This window comes from Drosophila navojoa, chromosome X (genome assembly GCF_054131105.1).
Source record: "Drosophila navojoa isolate 15081-1374.11 chromosome X, UAZ_NAV_1.0, whole genome shotgun sequence".
Taxonomy (NCBI): domain Eukaryota; kingdom Metazoa; phylum Arthropoda; class Insecta; order Diptera; family Drosophilidae; genus Drosophila; species Drosophila navojoa.
This window is the reverse complement of record NC_142895.1, coordinates 15115154-15133495: the sequence shown is the minus strand read 5'-3', so window position 1 is coordinate 15133495 and position 18342 is coordinate 15115154. Positions and strand designations below refer to the sequence as shown.

At 40.6% G+C, this 18342-nt stretch overlaps 3 protein-coding genes across 11 annotated transcripts in view; 2 read left to right on the top strand and 1 right to left on the bottom strand.

Moving 5' to 3' along the window:
• Positions 1 to 10494, top strand: part of LOC108657162 (solute carrier family 41 member 2) — a 33826-nt gene extending 23332 nt beyond the window's left edge. For 4 of the 9 annotated variants that reach the window (XM_089265177.1, XM_089265178.1, XM_030386947.2 and 1 more), the window contains 8 exons: positions 2338 to 3704; positions 5513 to 5874; positions 7917 to 8241; positions 8303 to 8449; positions 8520 to 8667; positions 9456 to 9661; positions 9752 to 9900; positions 9968 to 10494. In XM_089265177.1, coding sequence (XP_089121303.1) covers positions 3188 to 3704; positions 5513 to 5874; positions 7917 to 8241; positions 8303 to 8449; positions 8520 to 8667; positions 9456 to 9661; positions 9752 to 9900; positions 9968 to 10171 — 2058 coding nt within the window. In that variant the 5' untranslated portion in view covers positions 2338 to 3187 and the 3' untranslated portion in view covers positions 10172 to 10494. The remainder of the gene's footprint in view (positions 1 to 2337; positions 3705 to 5512; positions 5875 to 7916; positions 8242 to 8302; positions 8450 to 8519; positions 8668 to 9455; positions 9662 to 9751; positions 9901 to 9967) is intronic. The other 5 variants (XM_089265181.1, XM_018109638.3, XM_089265182.1 and 2 more) reach the window with 2 other exon arrangements.
• A 1206-nt stretch (positions 10495 to 11700) lies between these two features.
• Ndc80 (kinetochore protein Ndc80) lies at positions 11701 to 14023 on the top strand. The gene is made up of 2 exons (XM_018109635.3): positions 11701 to 11931; positions 12008 to 14023. The coding sequence occupies exons 1-2, from the start codon at positions 11852 to 11854 to the stop codon at positions 13986 to 13988; spliced, it is 2061 nt and encodes a 686-aa protein (XP_017965124.1). The 5' UTR covers positions 11701 to 11851; the 3' UTR covers positions 13989 to 14023.
• Positions 14024 to 14264: 241 nt separating this feature from the next.
• On the bottom strand, positions 14265 to 17697 carry LOC108657160 (late secretory pathway protein AVL9 homolog). Its single transcript, XM_018109634.3, has 5 exons — positions 17571 to 17697; positions 16297 to 17495; positions 15834 to 16235; positions 15595 to 15769; positions 14265 to 15527 (listed from the first exon to the last, which is right to left on the bottom strand). Exons 2-5 carry the CDS (start codon positions 17357 to 17359, stop codon positions 14951 to 14953), a joined length of 2217 nt encoding a protein of 738 aa, XP_017965123.1. The 5' UTR covers positions 17360 to 17495; positions 17571 to 17697; the 3' UTR covers positions 14265 to 14950.
• Between the last annotated feature and the right edge of the window lie 645 nt (positions 17698 to 18342).

The following is an 18342-nucleotide window of genomic DNA, read 5'->3' as shown; positions in this document are numbered from 1 at the left end:
TATTTTCAAAGGCCTGTAACAAAGTGCGTGCTATCGAAATGAGTCAACAAGAGAGTTGATACCCATTGAAGTGCTGAATTCGAAACGGACTATTCATACTCATTCGCGATAGTGAAATGAGTATATTTGCTTAATGTAGTTTGAGTGTTTCAGTCTTTAATTTCCGGTACAGCAAAATTTTTATTTCTTTAAGAAAAAAACGTGTCTAGTGAAGGAGAGAGAGAGAGAGAGAGAGAGAGATGGACAGTAGATGATCTCTTGACGGCAGCTAAAATTCGTTGCAAATAAACAAATTTGAGGCAGAGAAATTATATATTTAGATAGCTTAACAGTAATTCAATAAAAAAAAAAAACAATAATGCTATTCCAATCAGAACTACGAAAAAAAAAAACAAATAGAACTTTACTGATTTCAGATTTCACTTTAGCACATCTGTTTCTTGGTCATAAACTTTCATTAAATTTATTTTGGGGGCTTTTGTGGAATTGATTAACGAGATTTGATAATTTTTGCCTTATCATTGGCTTTTGTTGTCAATTCTATAAATAGAATAAAATTTTGAATGGATTTACAGCTGACTTTTGTCACGTGACCATGTTACGGATTCACGCTGCTGTATCTGTATCTAACAACGACAGCAGCGACAGCAACAACAGTGACAACAATCGATACCAAATCTAATCAAATAACCTGTCAAATGTCCATAAACTTGAAAAGCCCCTCAAGCCCAAAGCCTGGCCAAGCGGCTGCAGTGCGATTGACTTGGATTATTTGGCATAGCTTGGCAACAACTTGTTGCTTGGGTTGTTTGGGTTGTTTAGGTTGTTTAGATTGTTTGTTGTTTACTGTTTGTTGTTGCTCGGCTGCAGCAGCTGCATGTTTTTCACTTTAACACACATTCGGATGGCCGAAACTGGTTGCTTTTCTGTCAGCGGCTAAATGTTTCCATTAATGCAAATCCAAATGCAAAATGTGTGGGTCGTCCAAAACACGCTTCGCATGAAAACAGGTCCCTAACTTCCCAGCAGTCGGCGGAATAACATCAATTTTGAGAAACATATAAATATTCATATACAAATTTATATATTGTATACATCTGTATATACATATATATATGTATATATGTATGTTCATCAAAAGAAATAAGTCGTTGACTGGCCAAAAGCAACACGAGACAAAAACAAAAGCGACTAACAAATTAATGATTAGTTTTCACACACGCGCTCATCAAGCGGCTAAGAGAGCATATTGGTTTTGTGTCTGGTTGGCGTGGCCGACCGAAGCTAGAGAAATGGTATTTCAAATTCAAAGCCCCGACTATTTGGAGGCGTGGCTAAGCGGCTATTCGATGGGATTTTACAGCTTTTGTTGCAAGCGATTAAACTATTTCCGTATTTTCACGCCTCTATCATAGACAAAAACTCGTAGTTTATCTCTATGAAAATAAAGCTGACAAAAACTTAACTTGAAGTTTCGGTTGTATAGACTTATCCCGACATTTCTAACTGAAGTATAGCAAGCAACATATTTCGTATTTCTTGTTTATATCAGAATCTACTGAGACTATCAGCCTCTCGAGATCTTGAGCTGATCTAGCTAGAATTATAGCTAGCTGCTGTAATTATAGAGAAGCTTATCTAGTCAAAATGTGGCTAGTGGCTTGTTGTTGAAGGGCGAAGTCTCTTTTATACATATGTTCATCCTATACATACATATATCTTAGACCTATTAACATAGCGTTTAATTGTATCGTAGGACTCAAATGTATTACCAAAATACTTATGCTAGATAGTTCATCGCTAAGGATGGTTGTAAATTTCCCTTGAAGCAGGAGGCGGGGCTTAAAGTGATATATTTAGGCTGATAGGCGAGAATTGAACAGTCAGTTATGGCCATTAGCAAGGTTCTTTCCCACTTTATTTTTATTTTTATTCTAATATTTCTACCTGAAAAGTCTTTGAAATTCAGTCAACCAACGAGACCCTGCACAAGGCTGCGCTCAAGCAGCTTGAACTTGTTGCAAATCTACATAAACAGTTAAATAGTGAAACTTAAATGCTAGGAACTTGTTGTTGTGCGTGCGGAAGTTGGGGCAGCTAAGAAACTAAGATGAAAAGTATTGCCGTTAACGAATTTCATTGAAGGCTTTAGCTCTAGTTTCACTTGACTTTGATTTCCGGCAGTGTGCAATTTTCTTTTTGTTTTTTTCTATTTTTTTTTTTTATATATATTGTATTTCTTTTCATTTTTGTTTGTTTTTGATTGTTTTGTGTAAATATTCTACAAGAAGAGAACACAACAATATATATATGAACGTTATATATTGTTGCTTGCAGCCATATCAACGGTCCGGTGACTAAAGCTCTGTCCTGTCTCCGCCCAACAAAGATCTGTTACCCGCCACGCCTAAACACCCACACACACACAAACACACAAACACACTCACACAGACAGACAGACAGACACACGCACACCGACACGCACCCACCTCGAAGAACTGGAGACACACAACAACGAACTGGACACAGGACGTTATACACTACACACACACAGGCGCACACACATACACACACACACACACACACACACCACTCACACTACACAATGTAAACCAAACGGCTTTGGTTTTTTTCAATAAACTTTTTTATTCAATTTATATTTCTTAGAGATTTTCCAAAAAAAAAAAAAAAAAAACAAAATATTTATATAAATATCAAATAGACTCGCAATTCATTTATAATTTATTAATTTATTTATTTCATGCATATATTCTGATATATGTGTGTGAAGGCAAGTCAATAAAATTGTTGTGATATTACGATTTTGTTTAGTGATAGTTCCGAACGCGAACCTTAAGGGCAAAAGACACAGCTTTTGCACAATGCCAGCCAGAAGACATTGAAGCCGCTTAAGATAAATAAAAAAAAAAAAAAAAGAATTATTAGTAAAGCAATTCCTTAATCGATATCTAACGGCCCACATATACATATATATATATATCAATTTATATATATATAGTTTGGTTTTAGTTTCAATTGTAGTTAAACTTAATGCATTTCCATTGCGCAACTGCAAATACTCAGAGCAGCAATATAAATAATTTTGCGCACGCTTAAAGACCGAGCAATACAAACACACACACAGAGAGACACATACACACACACCCGCATACATACAAATGCAAAAATGTCGCTACCTAACGAACATCAGACAACGCACGTGCAACACAATCAAAACACAACACCAACACCAACTACACCAACACCAACACCAACAACATGCAATACAGACCTTAGCACAGACAACAACCACACAGCGTCACCCAGTGTGCCCAATGAGCTGAAGCAGAGACAGAAACCAATGCTCTCGCCGCTGAATGTGCGGCGGCTATCCTCGTATGCTGCGCACAATGTTGCCGCTGAGTTTGGCGACGATGAGGGCGTGGCGCCGGCACCGGCGCCGCCTCTATCCACAACCATCAATATGAATGCGCTAAGCAATAATAACAACAATAACAACAACAACACCAACAATAACAACAACTACAATAACAACAACAACAACACAACATCATCAACAACGTCCTCATCATATGCCACGCCCCCAACATACCAACAACAATTGTCGACAATGACAACAACAACGCCGCTCGATTCGGTCAACGATGATAAATATAAACTATTTACCATCTACAATGGAAACGGTGAGTGTAGAAGGCGCAAGAGGCAGAAGAACATGAAGAAGACTCGCAGCAGCAGCAGCAGCAGCCGCGTTAGCATCCCTCATTGTACATAGATCTGATCACTATAGTCCCAAACCCAAACGATAACGATAACGATTGTGCTGCTGCCTCAAACTAATCGATTTCAAGTACTCTTTGTGCTCGTTTCTATCTTCAACTCCGACTTTTTGTAGTTTCCTTTGAACTTCTACTTTCATTATTTGTAATTTTGATCTCTCTTTTATCTATTTATCTCTTTTGCTATTTCCTATTTCCTTGTCTTAAACCTTTTATCATTCTACTTGTATATGTATTATGATTATAATTATTATTAAGACTTTGCAGAGTATTCAGTACTTGTTTTAATAATTGTCCGATTGCCGATGATTATATCAGATATGATATGATATGATACATACTATCCAATTGGTATTTACGATTTATATCTCAGATATGACCATGTTAAAATAACTAATAATAAGTTATGAGTGTTATGAGTATTATATATAAAATTTTAGATCAAGTGAATTAATCTATATTTTCTTGTTAAATTAGACTACTAAATATATTATATAACAAAAAAAAAATAAAAAAAAATAAATAAATAAAAAAAAATATTTTAAATTATTAAATATTTTATGACATAAATTTTGAAAAACTAATCAAAAAATTTTGCATTGAGCAAAATATTTTATTTATTCTATTTTATTATTTAAAAAAAAAAAAATTCATTAAAATTCTTCAATGATCAAAAAAAAAAAAAAAAAAAAAAATTAAAGAATATATATATATTATATTATATATTATATATTATTATATATTATTATTAATGCAATATTAAATAATTTTCTTTTATTTATTTAATTGTTTATTTATTTATTTTTTTTTTTTCAAATAATTAAATCTTAAATAATAGTTTTTTTTATGGAACACTCTGTAGGGTTGATATGAGCTTCGGTCGCATCGATGCTTAAATGAATTCCTTTTGGCAATCAATTGCTACTACTTTATATTCAAGCTTTATATTCTGAACTTATTCTCAGAGTGATAAAGAGTCATATGGAATATTTAATACACACACATACACACACAAATGTATATATGTATATATATGTTACACTAACTAACATTGTATGATAACGCGACTCGAATTCATCTGAGACTCTTTTTCTTTACTTTTATTGTATTTATTCATATTTTATAATCGCACAATCGCAGATCGCATGCATGTTTATAAAGAATGATAAACCACATAAAAATCTTTATTAATTATTGCATGTTATTTGTTATTGCTGTTGTTGTTGCTGTAGTTGTTGTTGTAGCTTGTAGCTGTTTGTTTGTTTTGTTGTCTGCGCCTTTTATGGACGAACGATTTGTAATTTATTAACACAAGCACACTGAAACCCCCCTCCAAAAAAAAACAAAAAAAAAAGCGCCAGCAACAATAATTGTTCTAAACCCGTTTAAGCCAGCAGACAAAAAATATGAGCAACAACGTCAACAACAACAACAACAATGACAACAAACACACTCTCTTTTGATATAGAGCTAGGGCATAGAATAGTGCTGAGCATAGACATATCTTTTATTGTAATGGTAATTAATGGACTTGCTAATTGCACAACGCTCTTGACATATAGTTGCATGCCAACCACCCACACACACAAACACACACACACACACATAGTGAAATTTTTGATGTATGCCCGTACTAACTGCATCTCTACTCTCTCTCCCTATCTCTGTTTCTTTCCACAACAATTGTCAATTGTCATCCACGCACTGCACAGACCCCGACAATGAGAAGTTGTCCGGCCTTCCACATTCAACAACTGGTTCACTAAGCTCAATCATCACGACGTCCATAGCATCCTCCGAACCGGATCCAGGTGCGGCGGGCGGCGGCGGCAGCGGCGGTGGAGCTGGAGCTGGAGGCGGCGGCGGCGGCGGCGGAGGCATCGGCTCCGCTGTCATAGCCGCTGACGCATCCAGCATTGCCGGCATCAATGGCAGCTCCGAGGAGAAGTTGGCCCTCAATCGGCCCGGCATCAAGCAAGAGAAATGGACAACCATACTGCTGCAGGTCTCCATACCGTTCTTCCTGGCCGGCATCGGCACCATCGGAGCGGGCATTGTACTGGGACGTGTCGAGGTAAGCTCTATACACACACAAAAAAAAAAAAACAAAAACTCCAATAACAAAATGTTAATTGATCTATTAAATTGACACTTTAGTGAAATTGTTCGGCACGGAGTGTTACGGTCACTCCACATGGGTCCACATTTTCGAGCTGTTCTCTTTTTCGGTTCGTTGATTGGCTAATCGTTTCGCCCTCTCTCTGTCTCTGTCTCTGTCTCTGTTTAGCCGTCAGCTTGATAAATCTCATAAATTGCCCCATTGGCATTGCGCAAGTGGCAAGATGTCGTTAGATAAAAGAGGTGCGCACAATTAAAATGACACGCAAATTAAATTGTAAATTCTAATGACAGATTGTGTTCCCTCAGTCTTTCCGTACGTCCGTACGTCCGTCCTTCCGTCTGACGACTCATTAAAATTACAGATAACACTGCAATGCAATGCAAAGCCAAGCAAAGCCAAACATCGAAATGAGCTATTTTTATGATCGCTGAGAAACTTTGTCAGGCAGCTGCTCTAACTGAACACCAATTCCATTTGCCGTAAATGCTAACTAAATTTAAAAAGAGAACGAATCCAAAACGAAATAACAATTTAACATACAGTTGCATTCAATTAATTTTCCTTCTCTAAATGTTGTCTTTAATTGCCAAGTTCTTCTGCTTCTGCGTGTTTTTTTTTTTTTTTTTTTTTAGTCGAACGACCTTATAGAAAGTTGTTTAGAACAAATGATTGTTGATTGCAGTCAGAAGCGAAGACGATCATCGATCGATGATGCTGATTATGTGCGATTGTCTTCGTTCGTGCTATAACACACATGATCTATCAATATCTATCTAGAAAGTTTAACGTTTCATACTCATTCAAGGAGTGAAGCTGGGCATATTGGTTTTATGCAATTTTCGGCTAGCTGTACAATCATCCTTGTCAAGTAACCGTAGTCCGTGATTTATCTCTATTTTAGACTAAATAATAGAAAATATAAAATATTATTAAAAAAAAAAAAAAAAAAAAATAAATTAAAAAAAAATAAAAAATAGATTTAAAAAATAAAAATTAAATCAATTAATTAATTTAAAAAAAATAAAAAATAAATTTAAAAATAAAAATTTAATCAAAAGATATGTAAAAAAATAATATAAAATAAAAAATACAACAAATAAATAAAAATTAGGATACATATGTAAAAATTATAAAAAAAAAATAAAAAAATATATAAAAACCTCTTTCCCACCCTCTGCCCCCTCTTTCCCCCCTCTACCCCCTCTCCCACCCGTCTCCCCCCCTCTCCCCCCTCTACCACCCTCTCCTCCCCCTATCCCCGCCCTCTTTTAAAAAATAAAAATCGTAATATAAAAAATTAAAAATTGAAAAATTAAAAAAAAAATATGATAATAAGTCGAATCAGGCCACATTTATTCGCCGCAATATATTAAACATAAAGAGCTCTCCACTCTTTGTACCAGCCCTATAAATTGAAGAGCATCTGCTAGTCCCGATCCCTTCATAAACTACTGCACTGTCACTGGGCACTATCTTGACAGTCCAGAGTGGCACAGCCATAAAAAGTCAGCCCATGTCCTACGTCATCGTATAAATTGTTCGATTTAAATTTAGCAATGGATGGCTTGAAAGCGTCAAAACTTTTGGACAGGTCAATAAATATTTATTTATCCGCTAATTCGTCTGAAAATTCTGGTAATAATTTAAGGCTGCTCCAGTTACGTGCGGCGGCTGCCTGTTATAGCCCAGCCGAAAGCCAAATGATAAAAGACGAACCATCGAGCCATAGTCACAAACCGAGACCGAAATCGAACAAAAAAAAAAACCAAATCAAATCAATTAATAATCAATATATAGTATATATAGCCCAGCCTTGTTCGATATGACAATGACGTCATTAAAACTCACACAGATTGCAATCGCGATTTATGAACAGCCATAAATCGCTACCAGAGCAATATCTATACACCGTATACTGTATACTTTTATATATATATATTTATTTATATGGCAATATTAACTAATTTTTACGATCGTGCTCTTTGTGATCACAGAAATGGTACGTCTTCAAGAACGTCAGCGAGCTGTTTATCTTGGTGCCGGCGCTGCTTGGCCTGAAGGGTAATCTGGACATGTGCCTCGCCTCGCGTCTCTCCACGCAGGTGAATCTGGGCAACATGACGGCCCGATCGGACTGGGTGCGCCTGATTGTGGGCAACATAGCGCTCGTGCAGGTCCAGGCGACGGTCGCCTCCTTTCTGGTGGCCATGTTTGCCACCAGTGTGGGCGCGGCGATGACGGGCAACTTTTACTTTGAGAACGTGATGCTGTTGACCGCATCGGCCATGTTTACGGCCACCTCGTCGTGCTTTGTGCTGGGTAAGTAGGCGTTAACTATCAGATCTATATACCCATGTACTATAAACTATATTCATTGCAGACTTTGTGCTTGTCGCTGTGATTCTGTTCTCGCAAAAGTATCGCCTGAATCCGGACAATCTGGCTACGCCGCTGGCCGCCTCGATTGGCGACGTTGTCTCCATCAGTCTGCTGTCGTTCATTGCCTCGCTGCTCTACGAGAATATAAGTGAGTGTTCCATTCGCCCTTTCGCCCCATCAACCAGCCTCATTCAACACGACTATCGACGTCTTTGCAGAGACCCATCTCTGGATCACTTTCATTGTGGTTGCCTGTTACCTGGTGCTGCTGCCCATGTGGGTTGTCATCGTGCTGAAGAACGAGTACACGCGGCCGGTGCTAAAGAGCGGCTGGGTTCCAGTGCTCTCAGCGCTCTGCATCAGCGGGTAAGATCGAACTTTCAATTCCAAAACTCCAAATTCCCAATAATAGTTCAAGTAGCTGGCGCCTGAATGGGAACGTGATAAGCACAAATTGTGTTTCTATAGCAAGACAACGTTTTTAATGTTTACCTTTTGTTTTTGTTGTTGTTTTATTTTTTGCAATTCATGTTGGGTTCAGGCGGCATTAGGTGTGCTAAATTTGGCAACGCTATTTGATTGATCGATTTTTGTTTTTGTTTTTGTTTTTTTATTATTTGTTTCGATTATTTAAGGCAGAGCCAACAAATAGCCAGCTTAGCCACTGCTGGTTTCTATGCTGGCTCGTTGTCCTTGACTCGCACTGTGGGGGTCAATGCGGCACAGTTATTGGCTCGACTTGATGTATTTATAGACTGCATGGATATTAATATAGCACTTGACAATAATTTAATTAGTTTTAATAGGTTTAATAGCTTTTGTGCTACTTGAGGCTAAGTAGAGTCGGCTAACGCCCTGGGCGAGCGCTGTGAGAGAATTGGCTTTGTCAGCAAGCCGATATTAGGTGGATAGACAAAGCTATCTAACATAAATATGAATTCCAATAATAGCCTTAACCATCTCGGCAAGACGTCTTTGAATATGGCTTTGGTCTCCATTCATATATCTTCCTTTGTCACTTGAGGCCGAATTGAGCTTAACAGTGCTAGAAAGATGAATAGATGATATATATACCATATCTAACATAGAGACAAGCTCTTCAACTGTATAGTCATAGCATCTCTTTATAACTTTTGTCTCTTTTCCTCATGCAGACTCGGCGGTCTCGTGCTGGATGCTGCTGTGGAGGTGTTCAATGGATTTGTGGTCTTTCAGCCAATCATTAATGGTATTGGCGGCAATCTGGTGTCCGTGCAGGCTAGCAAAATATCAACGATGTTGCATCAAAGTTCAATTATTGGCATAATACCACCGCACACGAAAATCGTCGAATGGCCCTGGCGAGCGCTGTTCAAGGGCGGTAAGTTCGAGCTAGAATTGATTATTATTAGTACATTTCATTGAGGCTAAACTTTCTTCTTCTTCTTATTCGCTTTTCTCGTACCCACAGTGCCCTACGCCAAAACGGCTCGCATTCTCATTGCCATGTCCATACCTGGCAATATCTTGTTCATCTTTGCGGCCGATTATATAAACATGAGTGCGACGACTGTGACGTGGGTGTTTGTGCTCTCCTATCTGGTTGCCAGTTTGCTTCAGGTAAGCTAAGCGAATTGGTCAAGTCATCTACAAGAGTTGAGTTTAACATCGTTCGATCAACAATTAGGTAATGTTGCTGTTGTACATTGCGCACATCATTGTGCATGCGATGTGGAAATGGAAGATCGATCCGGATAATTCGGCTATTCCCTATCTGACGGCGCTGGGCGATCTGTTGGGTAGCAGTTTGTTGGCTGTGGCTTGGCTCTTTACGATGTCTGTGAACAAACAATACGGCTCCAATTTGGATACACTGAATGCGCCCAACTAGCGGCACATACACACACACAAACACACAAATCCAACAAAACACAACACGTACACCACCCAACGCACACACAAAAGTAAAAGCCTATATAATTTAGCTGTGGGGGCGTAGCATCGTTTTCGATTAGCTCGCCCAGTTTCTTAGTTAGCACGCAATAAGATAATGCAAATTCAAAACGATACGAAATTGCAGCAACATAATACAAAGAACTGTAATGTACCTAAATTTTAACATAGAAACTGAAACCGTATATATGTACATGTGTGTATGTATGTATACACAAAAATAGACACCAAATCCACACACACACATACATGAAAAACAAAGAAGAAAATGTAAACTTATCACACGACTACATCAAAGAAAAAGAGAAAGAAAAAAACAAAACAAATAGACAAAGACCTACATATGCAAATATTAAAAAAAAAAAAACAAAAAAAATATTTCGAATGTTTAAACTGTGGATGAGTACCTTCATCATCTTTAAATTTTGTGTTGTTTTTGTTTTTCGTTTTCTTTTCTTGTTCTTTTTTTTTTTTGTAGCTTTCACATGGCTTTTGCTTGTGTTCCTTTGCTCTACCAAGATATTATGTACCGAGTATATTGTAAATTGTAAAGATGTGTCCAGTGCTTGGCTTGGTTAGGCATTGGACACGATGCTGCGTAATATTTTTTAAGGCTTTTAGGACAATATTATACATATACAAATAAGCTCCTCCCAGACTCCCAGTGTAGCTAAAGTGCATAGAATGTGTAAAACTTGAAACCAAACAATATAGAATAGAATTTTCACAATTGTTGTTTGTGTTCGGATGGTGCGCAAAGTTTCTTTAAGCATCTAAAAAAAAAAAAAAAACTATATTTAAACAAAATGTACACTAAAATAGTCTTAACAAATATGGCCTACTTAATTTTTATATATTACAATTTATAGTATTAGCGCAGATTTGATTTTGCAAATCTGGCTTTATGTTTTAAACATTTTTTTGCCCCCTAATATAAGCAACGATTTTTTTTTTTGCTATGCGCACCTCTTAATAGCAACAATAAACCATATTTATTATTGCCCCTGTTGAAAAAGATAAATGTAAAAAGTTTTTTTTTTTTATGTAAAAAATAATTTAAGTTGAGCATATTTGTGTATTTATATGTATTCAAGATTGTAAACCTATAATGTATCTAATTATTATATTGTTTGTGCGTTATATGAAGCGAACAGGGAAAGATGAGACGTTCTGCAAGGAAATGTGATCGATATTTAATTATAAAATAATAATAATAATTAAAAATTAATGTAATTCATAAAAATAGCATGATTATTGTGTAACAAATGAAACAATAATTACAATTATTTAATATGTTGGAATAAACGAAAGAAGTTCATAAATATAAAATTGTTAATTTTGTAATTTACATTTCAAAAAAGGAAAACAAATTTAAAAAGCGCGCCTAGAACGAAGAATATCGATATTTTCTACAGCGCTCTTGTTCGGCCCGTGCAGCCCTGTAGATCAACGTAATCGAAGTCATGATATCGATGTTTCGATAACCCGCAGTTCTGTGGAAGCTATATTCGCGTCATTTCAACTAACGCGCTAAACAGTTGGAAAATCCAGTTTGCTTACAGTTTTGCAAGTTTTTATTTTATCAATTGCGTATGCGATTTAACATTAGTATTATTCAATGTATCGCCCACGACGTACCTCAGAGTTTCACGATGACGGCCGGGATGATGGTGGCGTCGTTAACAAACGCCAAACCAGGCAAGTCCAAGGTGGAATAATGTGAAGCGAATTGATGTAAAGTTATTTTTTCCATTTCTTTCGTTGCTGCCCTTAGGTCGCTGTTGCGAAATACGGCATCATCCTCCATTAGTAAGCCAAATCACAGAGATTGGCAGCCGCAGTCTCGGCTTACCCAGTATAACCAGGATCGCGACCGTGGCACGCCTCTCCGCACGGGTCCACCGCCCACAATAAAACGGAGCCTGGCCAATGGGAATGCGGTGACGCCGTTGCGGCACCGGCAGGCTTCGTCGTCAGAGCGGCCGGTTGTGTTTCACACGGACAAGAAGTGGGTGCAGGAGCAGGCGCAGATGATAGCCGAGTATCTGGATGAGATGGTGCAGACCTATGCACTGCCAAATTTCCCAAGCGATTTCTTCAGTCGAGGTGCCGCGGCATTGCGTCAAATGACAATGAAACAGTTTGTGGGCATTGTGAACTTCCTATTGCATTTCATTTGGCCGAATCGCACCACCGTGGGCAGCAATCACGTTGAGGACATAACGAACGCATTGCACAAGCTCAACTATCCATATCAAGTGAATAAGTCCTGGCTAATGACACCCACCACACAGCACTCGTTTGGCCATGTCATTGTCATGCTTGACTTCCTCAAGGACTTCGCGCCTCCGTCGCAGCAAAAGCAACAAGAATCTGGCCAATACGAGGAGTTTCCCTTTATGGAGACGAGTGAGCAGGCCAGCTATGTGCAGAACACACAGGATTCGATGGCTCTGTCTAACACACAAATGGGCAGCGTGATACTTAACGAGGAGACGACTCAGCTGCTGTTTACGAAATCCGCGGAGTGCTTCGCTGTGTGGGACAAGCAAAAGGTGGACGAGTACGCGGTGCTAAAACGAAACGTCAGCGATCGAATCGTGAAAAGCATTTGTGACTTGCCCGACACCGCGGCTCTGGAAGCGGACATAGTACGACAGCAGACCGAATTGCAGAAGCTGGAGGAGCAGCTTCAAAAACCCCGCAACGGCAACAGCGAACATCTGGAGCAACTGACCGCCCAGCACCAGCAACTGGAGCATAAGCTGCATACCATGCAAGCCAATACGCAAGAGTATCGCGAGAAGATCGAACGGCTCAAAGCAACCGTTGCTCAGAATGTGGACACTGTGAAAGCACTGCGCAAGCACCGACAGCAACTGCACCGGGAATTGGGTCAGCAGAAGTGCAGTGCTGAACAGTTTCAGGCCAAGAAGGCTGTGCTCGGTGATCTAGAGACCAAGGAGAAGTTCTACAATCGGCAACTGCGCGAGTTCACCGAGCGCGGCTACGATCAGCAGGTGCGATTCTCGCGTGCCAAGAAACAGCTGCTGGACAAAGTGGAGAAGTTCAACACGCATGCGCAGAACATTGGCCTCGACTCGGACATATGCAGTGCCAGCGAGAAGGATAAGTTGGATTTGGTGTTGTCGCTGCCGTTGCAGCTCGGTGACATCCAGGCGCGCAATCGTCGCCTCACCAAGCTGAGCACAATGCTCGAGCAGCGTGGGGAACAGCACAAGGAGCGCTTGCGATGCCTGGAGCAGTACATCACCGAGCTGACGAAGCAAATCAGAAATATCGATGGGGCCAACAAACAATTGAATACCCAGATTCAGTCATATGAGCAGCAGATGGAGCAACTGCGCCACAGTCACCAAGAGAGGGAGGCCATGTGGGCGCAGCAACAACATCAGCTTGAAGAGCGCAAGTGTGAGCTCAATGCAAAGCTCGAGCAACTGCAGCTGGAGCAGCACGACCTAACCGAGCAATTGGATAACATGCGCAAGGAGAACGAAGCCCTCCTCAGCAATGCCGAGCAGCGACACGCCGAGATCATAAGCGAGCGCGAAGAATTCTGCAGGCAGTACAAACAGCAGCTGGACGATGGCGAGGAGCACCTCAAGAAGGTTGATGCGATAATTGCGCAGAACGACATCAGAATAGCCAGCATCGAAAAGCAACTCAAAGACAGCAAGCTGGCACCGTTTGAAGACGTGCTGGACAATATGTTCAAAAATCTGATAATTAATTAATTTATGTGTATCTATATATACTTTTTTTTAAAATGTTTTTTAGTATAAGAAAATTAATGGATTATTTGATTATTAATGTAAACAACGTAGTGATAAAATAAATGCAACCTAGAGCGCCCAAATCTTTATAAATAAATGAAGTCAGTGGTACATAGGGATCTCGGAATTCATGCATGATAGCATGGAGTTAGTAATAGATAAATAATCAATTATTGACAAATAATAATAGCAAACAGATATATGAATATATTGATGATACTTATAGTATTGCACATATAGGAATTTTTCATAATTTATTCAATTCAATAACTTTTTAATTTGCATGAGAAAACGTACAAATGAAGTAATTACATATCGAGTATATTTATTATTGATAGATGAATGTTTAAATTCTTGTTTAGATTAATTTCAAGTCAAGAGGCTTGTCTCAACGGCTATATCATTTGAATTACAGTACACGCAGGTACATTTATTTATAGTTGTGCTGATTGCAATGCCGACTGCGAAATACTCTACAAACTGTATGAATATGAAAGAGATAGAGATAGTATTAGGTGAGGAGCTACATTCGCTTGCTTTGGATTCTCGCCTAGTTATTGCCATGCATATTAATCATTTGGATTACATTGTTTTAAATTGCACTTGGTACGGTTTAGGTTTAGGTTTAGCTTTACATTGTACTGTGTTACATTTATATATATAATATATATATATATACGAGCTCGTCGTCGTCTTTTCTGTGTGTGTGCGTGTGTGTGAGGGTAGGGCTTACATACATGCGAATACACATACATACGTAATATAACATAATTTTTGGCCAATTTGATGGGATTCGGATAGAACGCGCTGAAACAATATCATCTTGTAATAAATAAGTATGTATATAGCTTAGGTAAATTTATACAGAGGTGTCTGTGTGTGTGTGTGTATGTGTGAGTCGTTTATGCCAATGATGGCTCAGCTCAAACAATAAAGACATCACCATTATTGTGGTCGACAGTGGATGATGCAACGTTGGAGAGAGCTAGGTCGCTGCCACATCCAGAACGCAGTGACTGAGATTGAGTTTGCGCCTGGGCAGGCGTTGCTGTCGTCGCTGGCTCCCCTTGGCTGACCTTGTCCAGCAGCTCGGCCTCCCTGCCAATTTCGACAATGCCCTGAGACTTTTGCGGCGATTCCTGTGCCTCCTCCAGACTATCCTCGCTTAGCTGGCTGGCCATGTGTATGCTCACGCCAGCCACGTCAAGCTCCGCCTCGTCCTTGTGGTTTTGGAATGTAACTGAGATCTCCTGCGGCTGTTGCGACGGTCCAGCGCCGCCATCGATGCTGTCCTCCATATGACTGTGATTTTGATTGCTGTCGCTATCAGCACCAGACCCGGAGGCCATGCCGCCCGTGCTGTTGGCCGGCGCAGTCGTAATGGAGGACCACCAGCTGGAGAGGGCTCCCTTGGCCTGTGAGATGGCGCCGCCTACAGCTCGGCTCGTGTTGTTAACAGCCTGATTAATCTTACGTCCACTTTCGCTATTCTGCATGGTTCTGTGCAAGTGAAAAACAAAATTATATTTAAAAATTCGCGTCTTTAAACACTTCGGTTATCGCTTACTGCGCCAGCTTCAGCTTCATGTCCGCCACGGACAGCGTGCCCGAAAATGGATGACCAGCGGGCAGCGCTTCGAAAAATTCGGGATCGGGTCGCACATCGAACCACTCCTGGTAGCATTGTGTGCGCTTGAAGGCGCTCATGAAGTGCGGATTAAAGTGATCATTGTCCTTGATGTCTACGGCAAGCATGAAGAATTAGACAATGTAATTTCTTTTACATAAACGGTTATTGCTGCTCACCAGGTGCCACCGCGGCGCGTAGCAGTGCCAGTATGTAGCCCTGGAACTGTTCACGTATCCAATACTCGCTACCTTCGGCATCCTCTTTGGGCGTTTGTACATGCTTCAGTATGTAGTCCATGAAGCGCAGGTCCTCTGTGCTGAGCACCAGCTGCCGCCGCAGCTCCGGATCATGGACATCCAAATTAGCGGCTTCGATGTCGACGAGCACATCGGCCAGCTGGCGCTTTTGCTGAAACAGCACATTGGAGGTGCCAATAATATAGGAGAGCACCATGGGATCGCTGAGCAGGTCCATGTACGGTAGCGACAAGTAGGGCAGGCAGAGGTTGCCGCTGGCAAAGATGCTGACAGGTGCACGATATTCGTCAGGATTTATGGCGCACAGTGCGGCAAGATTAGCTAACAAAAAGGCAAATATGGACTAAGGGAAGCTTTTTTGAAACAGATCGATTCTACTTACAGGCCAATGTGTCGACGCTTGCCTCGCGAGTCAGTGAGCTGCTGCGTCCATTCCGTTTACTGGCTCCGCCTGCGCTGGTGCCGCTCTCCGTCGAGTCGACGCGCTGCAGCTCGTTGTGCGTTGGCGTTGTGGTCGGGCAGCTGGAGTCGTGGGACTGTGAGTTGGGAGTTGTATGCGGCGAGGTGTTGCCGCTGCTGTTGCAGCACTGAGAGCCAGCCGAGGCTGCCGACGAGACCACCGTTAGATCTTCGGCCTCTGCGACGACATCAGCTTCAATCTCGGCTTCGGCAACGGCTTCAGCCTCGCGCTGGAGCGAGTCGGTAAAGTCGGGCATGGGCGATAGCGGGCGCGAAGTGCGCACACAGGCCACCTCCTGGAATCCCTTCTCCAGCAAACGTGGTATCAGCGAGGCCATGCCCAGTATGAGTACACACATGCCGCGCACGGGCGAGCCGAAGCAGACGACACGCCTCTGCAACAGCAAGAGCTTGAAGAGCATCAGGCTCTTGTGGCGCCAGTGCAGCACAATCTCGCGCAGCGAGAGGCCCACGTGGAAGTGGCGCAACGGGCGGTGCGTCTCCTCGTCCAGCAGGCAGGCATTCAGCTGTTGATATGCCTTGACCAGAAGCTCAGTGCAGCTAAAGTCGCCCTGGTCGAAGAAGGCGTCGGCGATGAGCGCCAGTTTCACCTCAATGTAACCATAGATGGGCAGACGTGCCAGTATGCACACTGACTTTTGTACGGTGCTGCGAGTCACGTCTGCGGTGCGTATCTTGAGTTTCTCTACGGGAATTTGACGATAGCACGATACACCGTAAATGCTGGCGGCTGGCTCAAATAGGCTGGGCAAATTGAAGAACACGGTGTCCTCCATGAAATTGTGCGAGCCATCTGGCAGGGCCAGCGTGGGTAAGTATTTCCAGCCGGAGGGACATTCGTTGCGGCCACTTGAGCCGGCGACAAGCGGCGGATGCGAGAACTCCACCTGACAGCCGAGCTTGTGATGGAAGCCAACAACCAAAATATGTAGTATGGGCGGTTTGTTTTCTGGCTCGCTGGCCATCTTTACCCGTGGACTCGACGCAAACTTCGTACAATTTTTGCGATAGATGCGTCAATCAGACAGGAAGAACAACAACAACAACAACAAAAACGGATGCTGATGGGCGGGGGAAACGAAGGTACGCCTTGCAGCGTCACTGCGAAAGAATAACAGAAGACAAAAGTCACAATGATGACACCGAACCAAACAATAAAGCTCAAATTACACGTACATATGTGTCAATATGCTTGTAGTTAGATATCTTATTTCGTTGTTCTTCAAAATTTGCAAATAGAACTGCAGAGATATCGACAAAAAGGTTGTGGTGGCTGGTCGATAGAATAAAACAATCGTAACTGCGATATCTACATAAACAACAATTAGCCGATATTTGAGTGCCAATTATCGAATAAGCCAATAACAATGGTGGCAAGCCGTTACAAATGCTTAACTCTAAATAAAAATGCTTAAATAGACAGCGAAGCATTCTATAATTCATATAATTAAGGCTTACTCTTATTGTTATTGTCAAACATGTGGGTCAAGTAATGCTGTTTACGACTTTATCATAAACTATGTTAATACTAATGCTCTGTTCTAATACTGTTACATATTACCACGGCTATAAATGATATATTATTACTATTGCAACTATTATTGCTTGTAGTAGTTTCGGATTTAGCTTGTGTTTTTAGTAAATGAGATAGACAGGGCGAATACCAAGTTTCATTAGGCTGCATAGGACTATAAACAAATTATAAACTTATAATTTTGCAACTTCTTAATGATTATTTCTAAAATTTTTACCTTCTGCTTGACTTCTATAATTTGATTCTCAAGCGTTTTACTTGCTTTTGTTTTTGAATTTCATTTATTTTTAAAACAAACGTCGGCACGTATATATTCTAATTTTGGCACTCAACGGATTGTTGTTCGTTACAAAATATGTTTGCTATTCTGAAAGCCCATTCAAATCTATGAAGCAGAATGGATTCTATATGAAA

Bases quoted from the DNA above. Each gene is read 5' to 3' on its own strand.
- LOC108657160 (XM_018109634.3), bottom strand. From the start codon at position 17,359: ATGGCCAGCGAGCCAGAAAACAAACCGCCCATACTACATATTTTGGTT. The intron at 15,770-15,833 runs GTGAGCAGCAAT...TGCTTGCCGTAG, and splicing joins ACGCGCCGCGGTGGCACCTG to ACATCAAGGACAATGATCAC. The intron at 15,528-15,594 runs GTAAGCGATAAC...TCACTTGCACAG, and splicing joins ATGAAGCTGAAGCTGGCGCA to AACCATGCAGAATAGCGAAA.
- Ndc80 (XM_018109635.3), top strand. From the start codon at position 11,852: ATGTATCGCCCACGACGTACCTCAGAGTTTCACGATGACGGCCGGGAT. The intron at 11,932-12,007 runs GCAAGTCCAAGG...TGCTGCCCTTAG, and splicing joins GTTAACAAACGCCAAACCAG to GTCGCTGTTGCGAAATACGG.